Raw genomic sequence first — 20028 nt, forward strand, 5'->3', positions numbered from 1 at the left:
AATGAACCTTTAAAATTGCTCAAGTTTCTCTTGTGGAGTGTACGGTCACACTCATGACACACAGACAGGGATTGCAGTGCCTGTCTGTTGTGACAGTGCAGAATTGTGAAGGGAAAAGAAGAAGAAAAAAAATAGGGAAGCGTTTTTATTGGAAGGCTTGGACTCACTGAATTTGAATTCTTTCTCTGAGTGGTGGCAATTATGTCAGTCAGAGTCTAACAAATTATTATCACTTTCTTTACTATTGCTTATTAAAAAACTATGGTTTGCAGTGTGATCCTAAAATGCTCAGAAAAACTTTACAGAAATTGAATGCCTGGTGGATCAGGAGACATAATAAATTCCATGGTCAAAACTAATCTCTGGGCTTGATCTTTCCAGGTGGCTCTTTGGACTCTGGGACAGCTCGTGGCCAGCACTGGTTATGTGGTGGAACCCTACAGGAAGTATCCGACTTTGCTGGAGGTGCTTCTGAACTTCCTGAAGACAGAGCAGAACCAGGGCACCCGTAGAGAGGTATGAGCATGAAGCTGTCGCACAACCATTTCTAAAAGTTTTTTGGGGGGAGAGAATCACTTTAGTTCTGGATCTTCTTTGTTTAATCCTTGGGACCTTTCCAAACATGTGGATTCATTTGTTGATTTTTACCTTGCTGGTGAAGTTCTGATCAGTTTTCTTTCTGTCTTGCCAGGCTATTCGTGTGTTAGGGTTGCTGGGTGCTTTGGACCCTTACAAACACAAAGTGAACATTGGAATGATTGATCAGTCACGAGATGCTTCAGCCGTCAGCCTTTCGGAGTCCAAATCCAGCCAGGATTCTTGTAAGTACCTGACTTTCTTTCAAGTGAATAGCTTTATAATATACAAACAGGTCCTGATATTTTTATTATTATTTTGTTGTTGTTTTGTCTTGTTGTTAGCAGTTTGCCTTGTCTTCTTAACAAATCATTAGTGTACATGTTTTCATGTAATACTAGTGTGCTCATGCATGTGCCTAATACTAGGGTTCTTCAAGACCATTTGGTATGCAGCTTGTGACACTGCCTTCTTTCTTCTAGCGGACTACAGTACCAGTGAGATGTTGGTGAACATGGGCAACCTCCCCCTGGATGAGTTCTATCCGGCTGTCTCTATGGTGGCACTGATGAGAATTTTCCGAGACCAATCCTTGTCCCAACACCACACTATGGTGGTTCAGGCCATCACCTTTATTTTCAAATCTCTTGGGCTGAAGTGCGTGCAGTTCCTGCCTCAGGTCATGCCAACGTTCCTTAACGTAATACGGGTTTGTGATGGTGCCATCCGAGAGGTGAGTGTACTAGGGACCACTCCTTCTTCCTTCCTGTTCTGCTGCCCTAACATAAGAATCTATTTTTTAAGAGAACGCGACTGGCTTTTCGCATTGCTGTGCTGTGTGTTGCTGCCAAGCATGCTGCAGAAGTGAGGTTCAGCTTTGCTTTTTCTGTCCTGTGAGCATTTTGTAGAATATCCAGTGGAAACCATTTTTCTGTTTTGTATTGAAACAGCTGCTTCTGAGCATAATCCTTGGAAGGCCAATATTGGATTTATTTTTTTTTTTTAATCAAGCTGGTCTTGTTCAGGAAAACAGCCTGTGCAGCTTCCAGAGCTTTCAGTGATCTCTGCATTAATACACTGTTGAAAGCAGTATTATTAAATAATAGACATAGATTCTTTCAATTTCTGATGCAACTGTGTGCTTTGACTCATCTGTGAGAAGGAAAATTCAATTTGCTCCAGTCTGTTAACATTCAGAGCAGCGTGGGTGGTGATTCCACAGCAGTGCTTTCTCTTCCTCCCCACTGAAGTTACAGCTTTAGAAGGAAATGAGAACTATGTGAAGATGATAATGAGCTTAAGGTTCACCCCACCAGAGATGGCTGCTCTTTGCCAAGCCTTTTCCCCAGGCAGCTGAAAATCATCTCTGAGGTGGGCAGGGCAGTTTGTACTGGTTGTTGGTGCTGTGTTTTATAGGTGGGATGGGTGCTCCCTTAGCAGAATCCCAACCCTGCTATAGAACCGCTGTTTTCTCCCAGACTGAACTACTACTCAAATTGGAAGGAAAACATCTCACACACCTGGGTTGGCCGAACTCCTAGACCTGACTGATCTAACTTGCTTGAAAGCTATGCAGTTGTGCACACTCTGTTTAAAAATTTTCAGGTAAAAGAAGATGGTGAAAGTGTACTGGGGAGAAGAGCTGAGGTGGGTACACGTGACACTAAAGCCTAAAGGAGGCAGGTCCTTGTCTTACATGTAAGCATCCTTTCACAACACCAAAAAAAGGCACAGGACAGGAGCTCAGGGTCCATTTTGGTAAATGTAGGTGTCCTGCCTTCACTAATGTAGCTGATGTTATTTCTTTCTTAGTTTTCACAAAAAACCTGTTATCTCTTTTCCTGAGCTCCATATTTTTTCACTATAGTCTTCAAATACTGCATGAAAAAATGAAATTTAATCTATGATAACTTACATTTTCCTATAGGAAAAAATGCTATATTCATTTACTTTGTGGAAAAAGTGATTTAACCCTCATTATTTTATACCAATCTCAAAAGTAAATTCATTGTGATGATTGGGGCAAAAGAAATTGCAATACTGTCATAGTATATCCAAATAAAACTGTCACAGTCAAAATTATTCTATGGTACAATCAACCATCTTTCAAAACCACATTTCTTGCAAGGACCAAAGTCTCTTCCCCAGTGACTTTTCACCAATATATCTCGGTGGGGATGGGAAAGAGTACAGAAAGAGTATCTTAAAATGTGTGCCAGTTTGGTTTACAGGCAGAGGAAAAAGATGAGGGACTACATTTTTGGAAGCATCCTTCAAACCTAAATTACAAAGCTCTGTAGTTGAGATGTTTGTGCTTGTAAGTCTGTTCTGACACTTTATAAATTTGCTGACACATTATAAACCCCTGTGTGTATGCCTGGCTGTCTAAGGCTTTGAGCTTAGAAAAATGTTGATGCAAGATGGGGGATAAAAAACCCAAAATAGACCCCCCCACACACACACTCCCAAAACCCCAGACCACTGAGCTGAAGCTGCCAAGAATTTAGCCCCAGATGTTGAGCATATAGGAGCTATGCATGCTATTTGTTTGTTAAATGAGCTTGCAATTGGCCTGTGAAACGCCGTTTACTCAGTGCTGCTTTGATGTTTGAATAACCTACATTGATCACAACACATTTCTTTTCCTTCCAGTTCCTGTTCCAGCAGCTGGGGATGTTGGTGTCCTTTGTGAGAAGTCATATTCGGCCCTACATGGATGAAATTGTCACCCTGATGAGAGTGAGTAGAATCTTTAAGCCAGCATTTTATTGTCCGAAAAGGCAGATAGCTTTTCTCTCATTATCAAAGCTATCAGTTACTTCATAAACTCATATGGAGAGCAGAATTCCCTGTATTTGAAGTAATAATTGTGTTTTGAAATAGCATGTATTTGAAACATTAATATACACTATTACTAGTAACTGCCGTAAGAGCAGCTCCTAGGTTCTGCTGGTGTTTGAGTTCTTTTGAGTGATTGTATTTTGTGCACTTATTACTTTCAGAAACCTAGCTTTAGCAAGAGGTGTTTGGAGTTCATAAGTAGGTGGCATTTCACTACATTTTCACTTACTGTTTGCAAACACTTAGAAGTATTAGGAAAAATCAGTTGCCTAGAGGCTGGTTTTAGCAGCTATAAATATACTGGAGAGAGAGAGTGTTTTGAAAACACATCAAAACTGCCAATTTATCTTAGTCTATAAGGGAAGTATAGCCCTTCCCTGCAATCTTGAATTTATTTAGAGACTGTCTCCTACAGCTTGCTTTTCTTGTAATTGGTACAGCTCAGATGAAGAACTGTTTAATTTTTTCCCTTTTTTTTTTTCTTTTGTAGGATTTCTGGGTCATGAACAACTCCATACAGAGCACAATTATCCTACTTATCGAGCAAATCGTGGTAGCTCTAGGAGGCGAATTCAAGCTTTATCTGCCTCAGCTCATTCCTCACATGTTACGGGTCTTCATGCATGACAATAGTCAGAGCCGCATCGTCTCTGTCAAGGTGAGCGGGAAGCTGCGGCAGCTGGGTTGGTTTGGCTGTTACCAAGGCAGGTGATGCCCAACATCTTGTGCTCCAGCGGGATTTCGTGCTGTGTTGCAACTGTAGTTCAGCAGTGCCTTAGTGTGAAATGATGCAGACAATACTTTGTTTAAAGGGCACTTCTCACTGACGTATCTAAAATGCATCTCTTTAATGGTTTTGAGTCATATTGGATCATTTTTCCCTCCAGCTATTGAATGCGATCCAGCTCTTTGGAGCTAACCTGGACGACTACCTTCATTTGTTACTACCTCCCATTGTAAAGCTATTTGATGCCCCGGATGTCCCAGTCGTGGCTCGCAAGTAAGCGTTGGTGGCTTTGCAGTCTCTTATTTTGCCTGTGGGATCCAAGTTCTGCAGTGGCTGCTTTAGCCGCTTGTAGAAGTGAAATACTGCTTAGTTCCTTCCATAGGTTTTCTCTCTGTTAAATCATTTTGGAAGGTTATTTTTGTTGGATGTCAGAGCACTGTTATTAGCTTTTCTTGGTTATAGACTGTTACTTTCTGGTTTTCACGTGCCAGTATGTTGGTCACTGCAACTTGCAAGCTGTCCTGCAAGTACTAGCTGCATTAACAGAGCCTGTTTTTCCTGTTACTATTGATGCCTAGGAGGACTGAGCATGAATTGCTGATGTATTTTTTACATCTCATTTCTCCTGTCTTACACCACAAGAGATAAGTCCTCCCTTCTTTCTGCTCTGACTTTAGAGCTGCTCTAGAAACAGTGGACCGCTTGACAGAGTCCCTGGATTTCACTGATTACGCTTCACGGATTATTCATCCCATCGTGCGAACACTAGATCAGAGCCCTGAGCTACGAACAACTGCAATGGACACCCTCTCCTCTCTGGTGTTCCAGCTGGGAAAGAAGGTAATATTCTTCTTAGGCTTGAAAGCTCATAGAAGGAGGAGAGACTGTCCCAAAGATCAAGGCTTTAAAGTTTATAGTGCACTCATTCTGGTTTTTAAAGAAAATAGATTTTTCTTCTTTGTTGTTTCTGGAATTGGGAGTTAGTTGGAATCAAACTTTCAGAATTGGTTTCTTGTAAGATGAATGAAACAAATTTTCTGCTTTTGGTGGGACTGAGTAACTGGCTGTTGATGCATTCCCCTCTACAGTACCAGATTTTTATCCCGATGGTGAACAAAGTTCTGGTGCGACACAGAATTAACCATCAACGCTATGATGTTCTTATCTGCAGAATTGTAAAGGTGAGTTGACAAGTATATAGGTGAGTTGTTTGCATAAGGGCACTTTGAGGATGTGTTGATGTTGGAACAGATGTAGCTGGAAACTGAGTTACTCGCAACATGACGAATGGTTGTTGCTCAATTTGTGTGTGAAGTGCAACTTTTTAAGGAGACATTGAGATTGCATTGGGAAAATTAGTGTCAACAAGTATCAATTATTTCCTACAGAAAAATCACTGCAAGTTCTAGGTAAGAGCTTAAACTTGTAGTCAATGTCATTACTTTTTTCTCAGTAGTTCTTAAATGTGGACTTATCCTATTTTTTCCACAGTTTCAGGACTTAAGGAGACCTCGTTATCTCTGTATTTTCTATACTACGTCCCACATTTCAAAAACTCAGTAATTGCTTTGCAGTTTGAGTGTGGAACAAGCAGCACACTGCTGTTCTTGCCTTACTAGTGAGTCAAAAAGGAAGGAGTACTTGTTTTAAGAAATCTTATCTCCTAGTATTACAAGTCAAAGTAATACATCTTAAGAGTTACCTTGACTAGAAAAGGGATATAATTTGAGTCTTCTGTTTTTTAAGGTGTAATCATAAAATGAAACACTGTTGCTCGCTTCACAAGTTTTGCTGTGAGACTGGATACTGCTCTGACTTTACCATCCATTTGGCCTGTAGAAAATTCCTTTTGTAAGTGTGGGTGTGATCTTCATTGTAAGCTCTTTACTGCAGGGCTATACTCTTGCTGATGAAGAAGAGGATCCCCTGATTTATCAGCACCGGATGTTGAGAAGCAATCAGGGAGAAACTTTGGCCAGTGGTCCTGTGGAAACAGGTCCCATGAAGAAATTACATGTTAGCACCATCAACCTGCAGAAGGTGAGACTGGAGCGCTGCACAGCATGAGTTTGCTACTGAAGGGAGGAGCTACTGTGTCACATCTAAGGAGTTAATCCAGTAAACCACATTTATTTACATCTCTCTTCTGTTGCCCGTTCTGTACAGAACTGAGGTCAATGTAGTGTCTGAGACTCTTTAAAATTGGGAGGTGCTAAGCAACTTTAAAGATAGGAGCAACTGAGTTATCAGGCTCTTAATGGCTGTGAAGTAATCTTGACACTCATTATGTGAAAGATTAACAAGGAATTGTCTGTAGCTTCTAGAGACATCTGTTGCAGAGCCTCTGTCTTTTTTATCAGTCACTTCTCTTGTATCTTAGTGCTATATTCTCTTGAAGCCTATATAGAACTTAATAGCTAAGCACTAAATAATTTGAACAGTAAATGCATGTAGTGCTCAGTTCAGTAGCAGGATGGATTGGTTTGAAAATGCTGGGCTCAAAAATGTAATTCTAAATGCATTAAGTATTTAAGCTGATGTTTCAACAGTGGCTTTCAGCTCTTGATGTATTTTTTTTTTTTTAGGAAAAGGATTATTCATGTTAAATACATGGCATGTCATGACAGGAATACATTTAGGGAATATTTCTTAGTAATGAGGCTGAAGTACTGCAAATTGTCTGGTAAAAGTAATAGATTTTAGGGAATTGAAAAGGGAATCTCAGCAACATGACTTATAGCTATAAAGAAGTAGTGCTGCCTGCTGATGGATTTCTTCTGCTTTTGGATAGTGCTACAGTTGGTAGTTGAATTGTCTTGCTTTTTACTGCAGGCCTGGGGAGCAGCAAGAAGAGTTTCCAAAGATGACTGGTTGGAATGGTTAAGAAGACTGAGCTTGGAGCTGCTGAAAGATTCTTCCTCGCCATCCTTGCGCTCATGCTGGGCCCTGGCTCAGGCATATAATCCCATGGCTCGGTAGAGTAATTCTGGTTATTTCAGATCACTTGAAATTGCAGATGCGAGCCAGATATTATAAGGAAAAAGAAAGTTACTTAAAAGCTCCTAGGTTCCATAAATAGAGATGTTTCCTGCTTTGGGACAAGTCAAATAGCTGGCAACTTGATTTCATTTCCACCCTTCCCAGCTGGCTGCTCCTTGATGTGCACAAAATCTTTCCATGGAATTCTGCGTATTAGTCTACAAATAACATAAGGCACATAAAAATGAACCTGGAAAAACAGCAGAGTATGAAATAGTTTTGAGGATCTACTGTGCTTGAATAAAAATGCCTCTAAGTGGAATATGCCACAGCACTTTATTTCATTTTCAACCGGTATAGCTGGAGAAACTTTGAGTTTCTGTAAGCAATTACCTGTTTGTCTCTTCTTGATGATATACACTTGTCATCTTAGTGCATATGCATCTGACTATTGCTGCTAGAAAAGTGTTCATTCCTGGTTTAATTTTGTTCTCATGTTTTGTTCTTCATAGCAGAAGAGAAGAGCATCCTTGCTGCTGTGAAAAGTTTGGTCTAGCTAAAACACTTGCTAGCATACGATAGTACAATAGTTCTACTCCTGTAGTATCTCATCTATTATATATTTTTAAATGCAGGTTTCACTAAGTATTTGGTACAGAAGGTAGCTTGATGAAAGCTAATTGCTATTTATTGTGGGTAGACATATAAATGTATTTTGTGGCTCTCTTCCTCTGAATAAGAAGGCAAGTGCACTGTGAAATAGACTTTTTTTCATGAATAGTGGATATGAATAATGAATCCCCACCTCTTACTCTCTTTTTTTTTACCTCCTCAGAGATCTCTTCAATGCTGCCTTTGTTTCATGCTGGTCTGAACTGAATGAAGACCAGCAGGATGAGCTGATCAGAAGCATTGAATTGGCACTGACTTCTCAGGACATTGCAGAAGTCACCCAGACGCTGCTGAACTTGGCAGAATTCATGGAACACAGTGACAAGGTAGAGATGCTGTTAGGCTGCTCTTTTCCAATTCTGTTTAGGTGGCTGATATCTAGTTTATAGAAAGGGTGTGACAAGTTCGTGAATACTTTCTTCTTGTTTATATCCATCCCACTTTTTATGTATATGCTTCTACCCAGGGTCCACTGCCATTGAGAGATGATAACGGCATTGTCCTCCTGGGGGAAAGAGCTGCAAAATGTCGAGCGTATGCCAAGGCCCTTCACTACAAGGAGCTGGAATTTCAAAAGGGTCCCACCCCTGCCATTCTGGAGTCTCTCATCAGGTAGGACCACAACTGCTGAGATTTCTGCTCTTGCATCAGTACCCAATCAGAACCCATCCGTTGTCATCTCTTGTTTTTCTGAGGAAAATATGGACTTGAGTGTATTCCCTTTCTTGGCTTCAATCACTTGTGCAGCTGTTTCTTTGTATCAAAAAACAAGTTAAGAAGCAAAGACTTGAAGTAAAGCAGGATTAAAAATGAAAGACAATTTATTAGAAATTAAGAAGTTTAGAAACCTTTAAAAATCCATTTTATAGACCACAGTTAAAATAGTTCCAATTCTAGTTCCACACAGTTGAAATTTACAGCATGAATAGTCAAACATGTAAGGTAATTCCCGAGACACCTTTATCTCCCATTTTGCACAAGACTCAACAATTTAAATCAGATTCGAACTCTCTTTAAGGTGAACAAAAATAGATATATTAACTATATCTTTTCCAACATAATAAACCTTTAGGTGATCTGTGGGTAGGAATAAGCATCACAGAGCATACAGGACAAGTCCTTCCTCTGGGGTTTCTGTCTGCTGGGTGCATCCTCTGGGGGGGCTTGTTTGAGGCAGCAGCAGGAGATGGCAGTACAGCTTCAGGAGAGAACCTGGCCAGGACTAATTAAGCCAGAATTTTTGAGCTGCTTTTTTTTCCCTCTGTGGAAAGATAAGCTGCTTACTATACACTAAAGAAAGATGCATCAAGGACACTTGTGATGGATTCCTCAGGTTTGAAATGTGTGTGTCATTTTTGTGATTTGAGTCCCTCTCGGAAGGAGTTTACTCAGCAATGCTTAGTGGACACGCTGAAGGAGGCATTCTTTTTTCAGTCCCTGCCTAGCTGGTTAATACTAAGACAACCCACTAGTCACAATGCTAGTGGAAACACACCAGTAGGTTTTCTGAAGGTGCTGTAAGTGCATTTTGTTCTAACCTATTCTAACGCAGTATTTTTCCCTTTGGAAAGAGCCTTAAGAGGAGGAAATAAGTTGGAGCCCTGATAACGCTGGTGGCTATGGCTGGTGCTCAGTGTGCCTCCGTGTCTGTGTGTATACAGAGCCAGCATGCAGCTGTTGCATGTATTAGATGAAATGAACGATTATTTGGCTGATTTTGAGCTGTCCTTTGCCCACCTTCTGTGCAGTGGCATCGTGTAGCTTTACAATCAAATATTGGTTCCCTCTATGGTTTGAAATCCTCTGGCCGGATCTTCATTTCAACTCTCTTCAGGGAATAGGTTGATCCGTGCCATCCGTACCAGGTAATGCCATCCATGTTCTTGGTGTGTTCTCCTTTGCGGTAGTAAACCCCGTTCAGGTTGGAATCTGTGCAGCAATTGTACCAATATCCACCTTTGCAGAAAACAAATTAATAGATTCCTGGTGAGCCATTTACTTAGAACAGGTATGTTTTGTATTAATGATAAGAATTATTGCTCTTTCTTGAGGAGAATGACCAGAACGTAGTATTTAATCCCTGGAGTTTATAGCTCTAATAGCTGGGATTGCAGGTAAATTCAAAACACAGATACTGAATATGTAAAGGCTTTACAATTAGATGGTCAAATTAGTATGGTAGTTGCCCATTCCTCTTAGACTATTTCCTTGACATGTTTCTGTCTCTGACTCTGAGAGTAGCATAGGAAATGAATTTGGGTTCTTAGGTTGGGCATCTTAAGGCATATAAAAGGTTTCTGGACTCTGCAAGTAAGCTGTCCTGTTTTATTGAGACTGGTATTAACAATTTTATTTGTGTGTCACATGAGGGCACAATGAGGAAACTAAAAATAAAGATGCAGTGAAGACAATTGTCTCTTATAAAGATAATAAGTTGAATGAAGAGAGTAACCTTATGAGAGGCTCTTAATGGAGCAAGAATCAAGATTAGAAGCCAGGCTGAACCTTGAGGTGCATGTAGGATAATAATATAGGGCAATAATTACAAGTCTCTAATACTAGAACTTGAAATCTCACAAAAATATAAGAAAAATAAAAAAACTTCTAGATATAGTACTAGGTATTTACCATCCAGATGCTACTGACTAGTTACCTGGAAAGAGCAAGCCCTGGGTTCCCTACAAATCACAGCTCTCAGGACAGGAAGATGTTAACATGTGTTTTACCTTTACGGAACTGGGCACAGTCATCCACGCACTTGTCATTGTCCTTGTCCTTCGTGCTGAAGGCTGTGTTGTTGTGGTACCTTAAGGAATCGCGGCCCGTGTTCCCAGTGTAGTTCCCCACGAAAAGACGATAGCTGTTTATTTCGTTGCTCAGCGTGAATTGCTTGTATTGTGCATAGCGTATGTTACCTTCCCAGTCCTGCCACAGAATGGTGAACAAGAAATACATCCTATTAGAATAGTTATGAAAAGACTCCATCTATGGTTATGTACACTGCCTGTATATATGTCTCAGCCTCAGATTTTTACTGGTTTTTGGTTTTGTTTTTTGTCTCAGACACAGACTGCAGAAACTTATATGTTAAGGCAAAGAGACTTTCCAGAGCAAAGCATCATATTTCCAAGTCTTATCTGCACTGGTATTAAACAGTATGTATGGAAACCCGGTGTGCAGCTCTTGCATTCAGCATCCTTGTCTCATAGTGTGCTGCCTCAAGTAATTTTTTGCTTCTCTGACAGAGTGACTTTTAGATATAAAGCCTTTCAGCTCGCTTTTTCCATTACACGTATCCCATCCCTCAAGGCTATTATACCAGCTATCAACTAGTCAAAGTCAAACCCAACCCTTTGGAAGACTGTAGAAATTGTTTTGGGGTAATACAATGCAAACTCTTTGGTACAGAGGCTGGAAAGAAGTGCTGCAAAAGGAGAAGACTCAGAGTCTTTGAAACTTTATCTGTGTGAATCTTTCAATCCGAGGTGGTCAGCGGTTTGATCTCTGTCTGCAGTGGGTTCTGCAGGTTCCTTTAGAACCCCATACATTCCTTAATGCATCATCTGTATCCAGACAGACGGTCGTCCTACTGACTTTGCATGCTGGAGAATGTGATTCTGTCTCGTCCTTGAATGTATCACTAGCTCCATCCTATCTCCTTTTCCTGTAATTAAAATATGCAAATTCTTTGGACCTCCTTTAGAGATAGGAGACAGTAGTTGCTACTAGAGAATCACGTTGTACAAAAAACCTTTTGCTGCTGAAATTGAGAGCTTATTAATTACCTCCAACTCCACTCGCAGAACAGTGGGGCGTCTTGAAAGTCGGTAGATATTTTCATTTCCCAGCCAAAAGTCTCCCCGAATATTGCCAAATCCATCCCTGTATTGTTTCCAGTCCCTATTGAAAGATGTCAAACCAACTTTACGTCTTTGGATGATAGTCCAGCCGCCACCATCTGTCTCCATGTCGCAGAACACCTAGAACAGGAAAAAATACAGTGTTTACTTGTCAGTGGAGCTAGAAATGTTCCGTTCTCTTAACACAAGACAGGACATTCTTCCAGATTTCAAAACTTGAAGAAATTCCTATTTTCTTTAAGTCATGGAAAAAAAATTATAACATGAACCATTTTTCTGTTTTCTTCCTTAAATGTGCATTCTTTCCTCTCTTAAAGTTTGCCTACAGAAAGATGCTGATTCAAAGTGCAGGGTGTCATAACTCAGTGTGCACTCTTTTAATCTCTGTGGTAGATAAGTATTTCTTGATTATCTTTGAAAAGACATGCCCATATACATTGTGTACTTGACATCCTTACCTCCAGATCTGGACTCCCCAAAAATTCATCAGGAGGTAGCTTGTAAACACCAGAGATTCGGTAGTTCCTCTGGTAAAGTGAGGAGCAGTCATAGACAGCATCTACTTGAATCAGAACCAGAAGGTAAGAATCTGAACAGCAAGAACAACTCCCCCATCAGTGTTTTTCTGTAAAGCTTGGTTCATAATATGAGGAATAATTAAGTAAAGACAATTTCCCACAGGTCTGATGCTTTCCTGAAGTGGTTTAGTTTAGATCTATGCATGCATTGGAAAAAGAGACATCCCTGCTTTCCCTTCACAGTGCTTTTAGCTGCGGTGTGTCAGTCTCTGAAGCCTCCTCCCTGTGTCGGAGGTAAAACGCACAGGTATTTTTCAGACAGAGATAAACTAGCTGAAGCAAGGCTTTATCCATCCTGACAGTTTTCAGTTTAGTACAGACTAAATGTCTCTTACCTGGTGAGGTGAGACACATGTTTTAAATACCTTCGGCGCCAGTTGTATTTTTTCCAAACCTGCACTACATCTCTGAAGAGATTCATTACAGTAAAATTTTTGCTTAAGACCTGCTGTAAACAGTGGTTTGGCAAAACCAGCTACACGAAGCTTTTTGTGAGAAGAATTTACTAAATAGATTGAGAAGTTTTTCCTTTGCATTTAAAAAAAAATCCAAACAATCTTTTGAGAAACCAAATCATCCTAGACACCAGCAGTCTCTTTTTAAGGAAGGTTTAATCTTGTTGCAGTGAATTTCATGTTAAGAGAAAAGCCAACAAAAATGACACCCTCTTCCAGAAGCGGCTTTGCAGGTAGCTGACCTACAAAATGCACCTGCATTCCATGTTTAGTACAGGCCTGTGCAATCACCGTGCACAGTGAAATCTTCCCCTCAGGGAAGAGAATTTTGAACAATTTAACTGTGCTCTGGCTGGGCTTGTATCGCAGTTTGCATCTTGCCTCATCTCAGCCTTGAATATTTGAGAATTATCATTCAAACAACAGATCACTCTTTTACTCTGGTTCAGAGATAGTCATAAAGATACAATTACAAATCTCCAGTAATGATTGGAGAGCAGTTCTAATTGCTTTACCAACTCCTAGTCCCCTGTCAGCACTGTGAACTCGGAGAATATTTCTGCCAGAGCTATTCCTGATGGAGCCAGCTCCCTTTCTTTTTGGATTTGCACTGTAATGCTCAGAAATGAAATATAAGACTGAGTTCCTCACTGAATACAGCACCTGTCTAGTTTTTCCACTCCCTGATAACAGACATACAGATATTAAGGTGCAGCTGGATCTTTGGACTTTTGACAGATTTCAAAATAGGATCACCTGCCTGCAGAAGTATGCAGTATGCATCCTTGCTAGTCACATTAGTGGGACATGCCAGCATTAAGAACTAGTTGTTAGTTCATATCATGCATTAAGAGGTTTATCTGGGAGCTTGGTGACTCCCTTCTTACCAGCTGAAGTTTGCGTGACCGTCTGAGCTGCCTGGAGTTGCATGATATCGATCTGGTTGTTCATTTCGGAGTATTTGCTCTCGGCGTCGATGAGGCGGGACTCCATCTGCTTGGTGCTCCCTTCCAGCTCCATCACCTGCATCACCACGTTCACCCAGTCACCTTCCTGCTTCTTGCTCAGCTCCTGCAGCATTCTGCTCAGGTTGGCCACTTGCAGCTTGAGCTCCTTCATCTCATCGCAGCAGCCTGTCACCTTGGACTGCGCGTTCCCGTTGATCGTTCTCCTTTTCGGAGGCTTCTGCAGCAGCGCTGGGTGGATTGCCACGGACACGGTGACGATGCAGAGCCATGCCAGCTGAGCGGTGGATCTCGCTGGCATTTTTGCTTACAGCAACAGAAAAAAGTTCCAGCTGACTGCGGGTAGTCTGAATGCAGCTGGGGTAGGGATGAACGTTTCTGCAAGTGCTCCAGCAGACTGGTACCTCGCTTTCTTCCAATGAAGTGAGACTCCGAAGGTGGAGCCTGAAGAAGTAGCTTGTTTCTTTTTTTTTCCAGACCCTTCCTGTCAGTCTATGCACTTTGCAAGTCTGTCTCAGAGCATCTTATATACTATTTTTCTGCTTACCTCCAGCCCCCTGGAGCTATGAAGAGCTTTCCGGCCCCTCCCATTTCATCTGTTCACATCAGGTGTTTACAGGGTGAAATTGGAACAAGTTTCAGCCAGGAGAGGTTGGGGAGAGCAGGAGAGACTTCGCTCATGTCTGTCTTGAAGGGGTGTGGGAGAAGGCTCGGAAATGAGGAGATTTTCCAGCAATTATTGCCTGTTGGATTGTAGCCCTCTTGATGACTAGTTCTGGCACTTCAATAACATAAGAACATTAGAGGTCCAGAATGTGGAAAGGCTGCCCAAATAGGATGAGTTTCTAAAGCTCAGAGGAGGTGACTGCCTAGCAGGTAGCCAGCCCTTGCTGCAACAAGTCCCTACGAGTATATTTCCCAGAAGCAGGGGGTAACACTACCTAAATTAACAAGTGCTGCAAGCATAATATTTCAGCAAATTCCTCAGTTCAGCATCTAATCCTTCTCTCTCTGGACACTGGTATCTCTGCACTATTTGTTTAGTAGAATTTGGTGCTGCTCTTTTGAGAGACAGGATGCCTGAGGGTGGGATGGAAAGCAGTCTGCAAAACATGGTACAAAAGTCAAAACCCAGGCCTGTGTTTGCTTGTAGTGAACAAGTGAAAGGACGTAAAGTAATGCTGAAAGACAATCCGCTGAAAATTGACAAGAGGTGTATTTTTTACAGGCAACGTGATCCATCTAACTCCAGTATTATGGAGGCCGGTTTATTAACAGGTTTTTAAGAGAGGAAAATCTATGGATAATTTAAATATCCACAGTTACATAAAGTGTAGGTAAGCATAAATCTTAAGTCTTTAAACATTCAGAGTATAGGTCAAGTATCATCTGGCTAAGATAGTGACTTCCAGTCTCCTTGTTTTTATAGTTCAAGCTGGTTATGGTGGTCTGACTCCAAAGCAGAACTGTTTCAGCAGTGGTGCAGCCTTTGCAAAAGGTCTGCAGCTTTTTTTTCTAGCTCCTTACAATAAGTTGTTTCTCCACAGGCCAGCTGCTCTATAATTGCCAGACATGTGGGTTCTTGCATCTTCTTGCGAAGTGTCTGATTGTGGTAACTGGCAGAGATAAGGTGCAAATAAAGGAGTAAATGGCTCGTGTACCTGCTTCTGAAGGAAATGCCATTAAAGCTTCTTGGTGTCCAGGAAAACAAAAGAAAGCTAATTATGCTCCTTTTACAAAGAAAATTAGGACAAACCCAACTGAGAGTGGCTATAACATCTAGGTTGCTTCTGCTGATCCAAAGTGGCTGCAGGATTTCTGCTTAATTAGAAAAGATTAGAGAAGCCTTGCTGATCTGACGCCCACTTTTAGAGAAATAAGAAGCACAATGTCTTGCTGGTGCAGTTTCTCTTCCTCCTTAGCTTTTTTACACTTGTTGCTGGATGCTTTATTTCTGCCTCTCTTTTCACCACAGCTGGCTAATAGTTTTCTGCACAACAGGAATGAGAGACCTTATGGGGTGCAAAGATTTAAGATGAAAGCATCAAAGCACTGAAGGAGTGGAATGTGAATGCAGATGTTTCATAAACCTGAGCTTGCTCAGAGGAGGAAGAGGGATCTTTTGGAGGAGATCAGAGTTAGACATCTCCAAACAAGCCGTGTGAGCGTCTCGAGTTCCTCTGTGGGTGACTGTGCAGGTGTTGTACATCGGGCAGAAATCACTGTAGTCTGGAGTATCAGCTGCTGAGGCTCCTGTGTGGTATCGGTGACCTGAGACATTGCCAAAGATCTGCAAGTACGGTTTGATTAAAGTACTGAGTAGTATTAAAGTACCTGCGCAGCAGACGGGAGGCTTCAGTCACATTTTTGTCATGGACATTCCAGAAACCTTCCATAGCAAAATTGCTTTTTGAGACTTCAGACTAGAAAGTGCCAGTGCACACGGATGAGAGCCTGACCTTTTTGTTCTGCCTGTAATCCTGTCTGAGCCCTCTTCCAGCTGGAGCTTCTGTCATTCCCAGGGGCAAATTCTTCTCAGGCTTCCTGTGATGAGAAACGTGTTTTTGTCAAAGTTGGAACAAAGAATAGTACAGGCCAGACTATGGTTTCTCAGCCCCAAAAAGCCACCCTGCAACCACCCCCGCACTGTGTTACATAGGTCTTCATTGTGCTGCTGCACTCGCTCCCCGTAACTTTTCTGTTTGTCTTGTACAGTCTGAATTTCACACTCACATCATGAGGGACAGATGTGGAAGAGGGGACCCACTTGTAGGTTCATACATTCCCTCTTGATACAAATTTTGGAAGGATCTAGGAATCAGCCGAACTCTCTTTTTGCGCACAGATGTTAGAACACTGCGCAAGAAGGCCTGTGAATCCCCTCTCTCAACTGGAATATTTAATTGGAATTTAGACAGCCAGGGTTTTATTTTGGGTTCAGCCTCTGACTTGTGTATTCTAGTGCAAGCCATCTTTTTTTTTTTTTGCCTACTTTGATTTACCTGTTTTAAAATGGAGATAATACTACTTTGTTCTCTCACTTTGCTCTGTGTAAGGGGTCACAACAGACATGCTATGCAGGAATGGAAAAGAGAACAAATCTTCCCATCTGTCATGACTTTTGAGGAAGCATTAAGAGAGATTTCAGCAGACAGATCTCTCCTGGCAGAGACCTTAGCCTTAATGGAATCTGACTTCTTTATGAGTATTTGGAAGATGAATCTTTCCCTGTTGCAAGGAGAACTGAGTGTAGCCACTTAGGCAGCAATAGCTACTGATGCTCGTCATTGCCAGATGAGATCAGCTGTAGAAGTTGACAGTGTATAGGAAACTCTTCCACTCTTATGTGCTGGTGTACTTACAGCTTGAATTTGGAATCCTGTTACGTTTTGGAAAAAGCATAGCTGTGGGCATAGCTATGGAGAAACTAGTGCTGTGATTACTGAGTGGGTCCTAGTCCAATTTTTTCTTTTTCCCCAGAAGTGAAAGAGAAATTGAGTATCATTTGGTCTGAAATTTATCACTCTGGTTTCCCTCTATTGCATTTTGTATGTGGAAATACTCTGCTACATGGTAGCTAGAAGGATGAAACCCTTAAGTCAAGAACATGAGGCAAATCCTTTCTGACTCTGTTAACGATGTAAGTTTGAAGCGGTTGGAAGAACTGAATCTAAACATGGTTGCAGTTACTATGTACCTTATGCTTACAATGTTGGTTGATGTTACCAAATTCAAGTAGATTGGTATTACTTGATTAGAACCAGAGATCTCTTGTCCCTGCAGGGCCAGATTAGAGCAGAGGTGGGTTTAGATGACTGCCTGCCCTGGGAAGCTGTTCTGGCAGGTGTACGTGAAGCTGAGACAAGAAGAAAAGCTCAGTGCCCTGTGGCTATTTATTTGGTAGCCAGTCATTGCAAAACCCTTAACATGCATCCGGCAAACATGTAGAATCCAGCATTCCTGGTGCTCGCTGGGGCGGCAGAGGCTCTCGGCAGCTCTCTGCGGGCAGGTCGTGGGGGCTGTAGGGCTCTGTGAAATCCTGCCTTCCCCTCCCAGGAAGTGCGAAACTGCTCCTCTGCCTTTGGAGATGCTCGTAAATGTTCTAAGAGTCACTCAGCTATAGCTTTACAGTAACCACTAAATCCCTAGTAAAGTCAAATAAAATTGTTGTCTACTGCAAATAATTATTGTAAGTCTCTGAAGTTAAATAGGAACGAGTGAGAGAGCCTGGTGAGAAACAAGACGCTGATACTTCCTACAATCATGTGATTTTTATTTAATGTGTCATTTCTTTGCATAACCAACACAAAGACTCTGGCTCTGTGTTTCACCTCTTTCTGCTAAATATTTTCCTTGGCAAGATTTTTTCTTGTCTGCCTTCACTGGTTCATAAGGCAGAGGTGATATAAAACCTTTTGCAGCCTGAGCAGCAGGGCTGGCTAAGAATCTTATTGTAACACTTTTCACTGCTTTTCCTTTCAAGGCTCATGAATGTTTTTATTTGATTTGCAAGCATTTATATCAAGATGGGGAATCTGGCCCATTTTAATGCCTGTGAGCAATGTGGGATGCTCTTGCGGAAGGGGCGGCTACTCTGGCCTGTGAGCAGCCGATCACCACAGCTGTTTATTGAAAACAGCTCTCTGCTGGTTTGTTCCCAGCATGGGAATAAGTTTTAGTGACATGATGGAAATGCATTGGGGTTTGGAATTGTTTGGGGGGCAACTGCTTGTTTTCTCAGGTTTGTTGAATCGAGGACTTATGGATGCCTGAACACAAATAAACTGGAGAAGTGGGGAAACAGGCCAACAAAGCCAATTACTTGTGCCGGAGGATTATCTGTTCCCCAAAGCAGCCACAAAATAGCAGTGCCTTCCACTTCTAATCCCAGGAGCAAGCTCTCAGCAGTTTTTCAGAAGGAAAAACAAGTTTGAGTTAGGTTGGTAAAAGCTATCGCATAGAGGAGCTTTTTAAACAAACTTGGGGAGACTTAGAAAAAGAGAAGAGTTTGTATATCATCCTGGCTACAGCACAGATATTGATTAATAAACCAGTGAAAAATCATCTGTAATCTTGCATATAACTGTCTTCTCCCAAAGTGTTCTGTGCTGGTCTCATTTCCTTATCCAGCAGCTGAAGATTGTGCATTTGGAATATAGGACTTAATGCTTCTGTTATTGTGATCAGCCTCAATTTAAATCCTACAGCGCTGCATTATGTAATTGTACAGCAAGTCTGGGTGAGCCAAACTCGTACAAAAGTTCTTTGATGAAAATCAGTTTTACAACTAATTAATCCTCATTTTGAAGGAGAGCAGAACTGAATACTTTCCTGAAAGATCATAGAATCATAGAAAGATGACGTGTAGCCTATGACCTACCAAACCTATACCTAAAAATTTCCAAGTAAGTAGATACAGCAGTCATATTTTACGGCCTGCTGCTGAGCCGTCCAGTAAAGTAGGTGGTAGTGATGGCTTTTTTTCTTCCTTCTAATCAAAAATGAACAGAGCAATGTATTCTACCCTCAGTGGATATGAAAAACAATTGATCTTAGTCTTTAATATTAAACTTCTTATTATCTTGAATTAGAAACAACTGCAAGGACACCACCCAGTAAACAAAGACTTAAGTTACTGTCTGCTGAATTAGCCAGCAGCATTGTTTCTATCTGGAGAGATGTTTTACCACCTTCTCCTTTAATCCCAAAAGATTTTGCAGTTCTCTTTTTTCCGATAAAAGGAGAAATCTAACCCCTGGATTCTAATCCCGTAAACTGCCCTGGTTTCCATCGTCAATACTGTAAAAACCCCCTGGCAACCCTGCTTGGCTGGAATATCAGCCCTTCAGGGCCTCCTCTGTGTGCCCATGTGCTTTTCTGTAGTGGTGTTCATTCTGTCTGCTCTCCAGCACAATAACTAGAAAACAGCTCTGGTGCTTCCAGAATATTACCCAATTTAAGAAGATTTTGCCTGAGTGCGGAGCTCATCACATCTGCAGGGCCGGGAAGCACAGAACACCACGGTTTCTAAACACATATTTTGAATATGTTAACTGGACTCCATGTGGAAATGTTTTTCTAAGAGAAGTACAGTCATCAGGCCCACTCTTGGGGAATCTGTATGCGGAGAGTTATGGGTCTGTTGAAAACACATTCCAGTCAGCTGTGGTAGGAGTGATTTTTGGGAACTGTCATACCCTTCCAGCACTCAGAGCGCACCGAATCCGGCCGATGAGAAAAACTAGAAATCTGAGGTCTTTCAAAACAAGTAAAAACTCCAAAACACAAGAACAGAACTTAATCTGCACGCAACTGTGTTTCCTTTAGCCTGTTAAACTGAACAGCAAAGCGATGCTGTGATTACCAAGGTTCTGT

At 41.5% G+C, this 20028-nt stretch overlaps 2 protein-coding genes across 5 annotated transcripts in view; one reads left to right on the forward strand and one right to left on the reverse strand.

The window, feature by feature from the left end:
- MTOR (mechanistic target of rapamycin kinase) overlaps positions 1–20028 on the forward strand; it is a 54091-nt gene that overhangs the window by 9987 nt on the left and 24076 nt on the right. For 2 of the 3 annotated variants that reach the window (XM_082069680.1, XM_082069681.1), the window contains exons 17-29: positions 382–516; positions 692–821; positions 1059–1309; positions 2182–2223; positions 3229–3315; positions 3908–4075; positions 4305–4417; positions 4822–4984; positions 5233–5325; positions 6038–6184; positions 6977–7119; positions 7959–8121; positions 8262–8407. In XM_082069680.1, coding sequence (XP_081925806.1) covers positions 382–516; positions 692–821; positions 1059–1309; positions 2182–2223; positions 3229–3315; positions 3908–4075; positions 4305–4417; positions 4822–4984; positions 5233–5325; positions 6038–6184; positions 6977–7119; positions 7959–8121; positions 8262–8407 — 1781 coding nt within the window. The remainder of the gene's footprint in view (positions 1–381; positions 517–691; positions 822–1058; positions 1310–2181; positions 2224–3228; positions 3316–3907; positions 4076–4304; positions 4418–4821; positions 4985–5232; positions 5326–6037; positions 6185–6976; positions 7120–7958; positions 8122–8261; positions 8408–20028) is intronic. The other variant, XM_082069682.1, reaches the window with a different exon arrangement.
- Positions 8605–14134, reverse strand: ANGPTL7 (angiopoietin like 7). Of its 2 annotated transcripts, none has more exons than XM_082069739.1 (5): positions 13576–14134; positions 12114–12214; positions 11581–11775; positions 10522–10720; positions 8605–9751 (listed from the first exon to the last, which is right to left on the reverse strand). In XM_082069739.1, exons 1-5 carry the CDS (start codon positions 13952–13954, stop codon positions 9582–9584), a joined length of 1044 nt encoding a protein of 347 aa, XP_081925865.1. In that variant the 5' UTR covers positions 13955–14134; the 3' UTR covers positions 8605–9581. The 2 variants fall into 2 exon arrangements, with proteins under 2 accessions (XP_081925865.1, XP_081925864.1); XM_082069738.1 differs by having other exon boundaries at positions 12114–12217.

Source organism: Streptopelia decaocto (genome assembly GCF_964273445.1).
Source record: "Streptopelia decaocto genome assembly, chromosome: 20".
NCBI classification, from domain to species: domain Eukaryota; kingdom Metazoa; phylum Chordata; class Aves; order Columbiformes; family Columbidae; genus Streptopelia; species Streptopelia decaocto.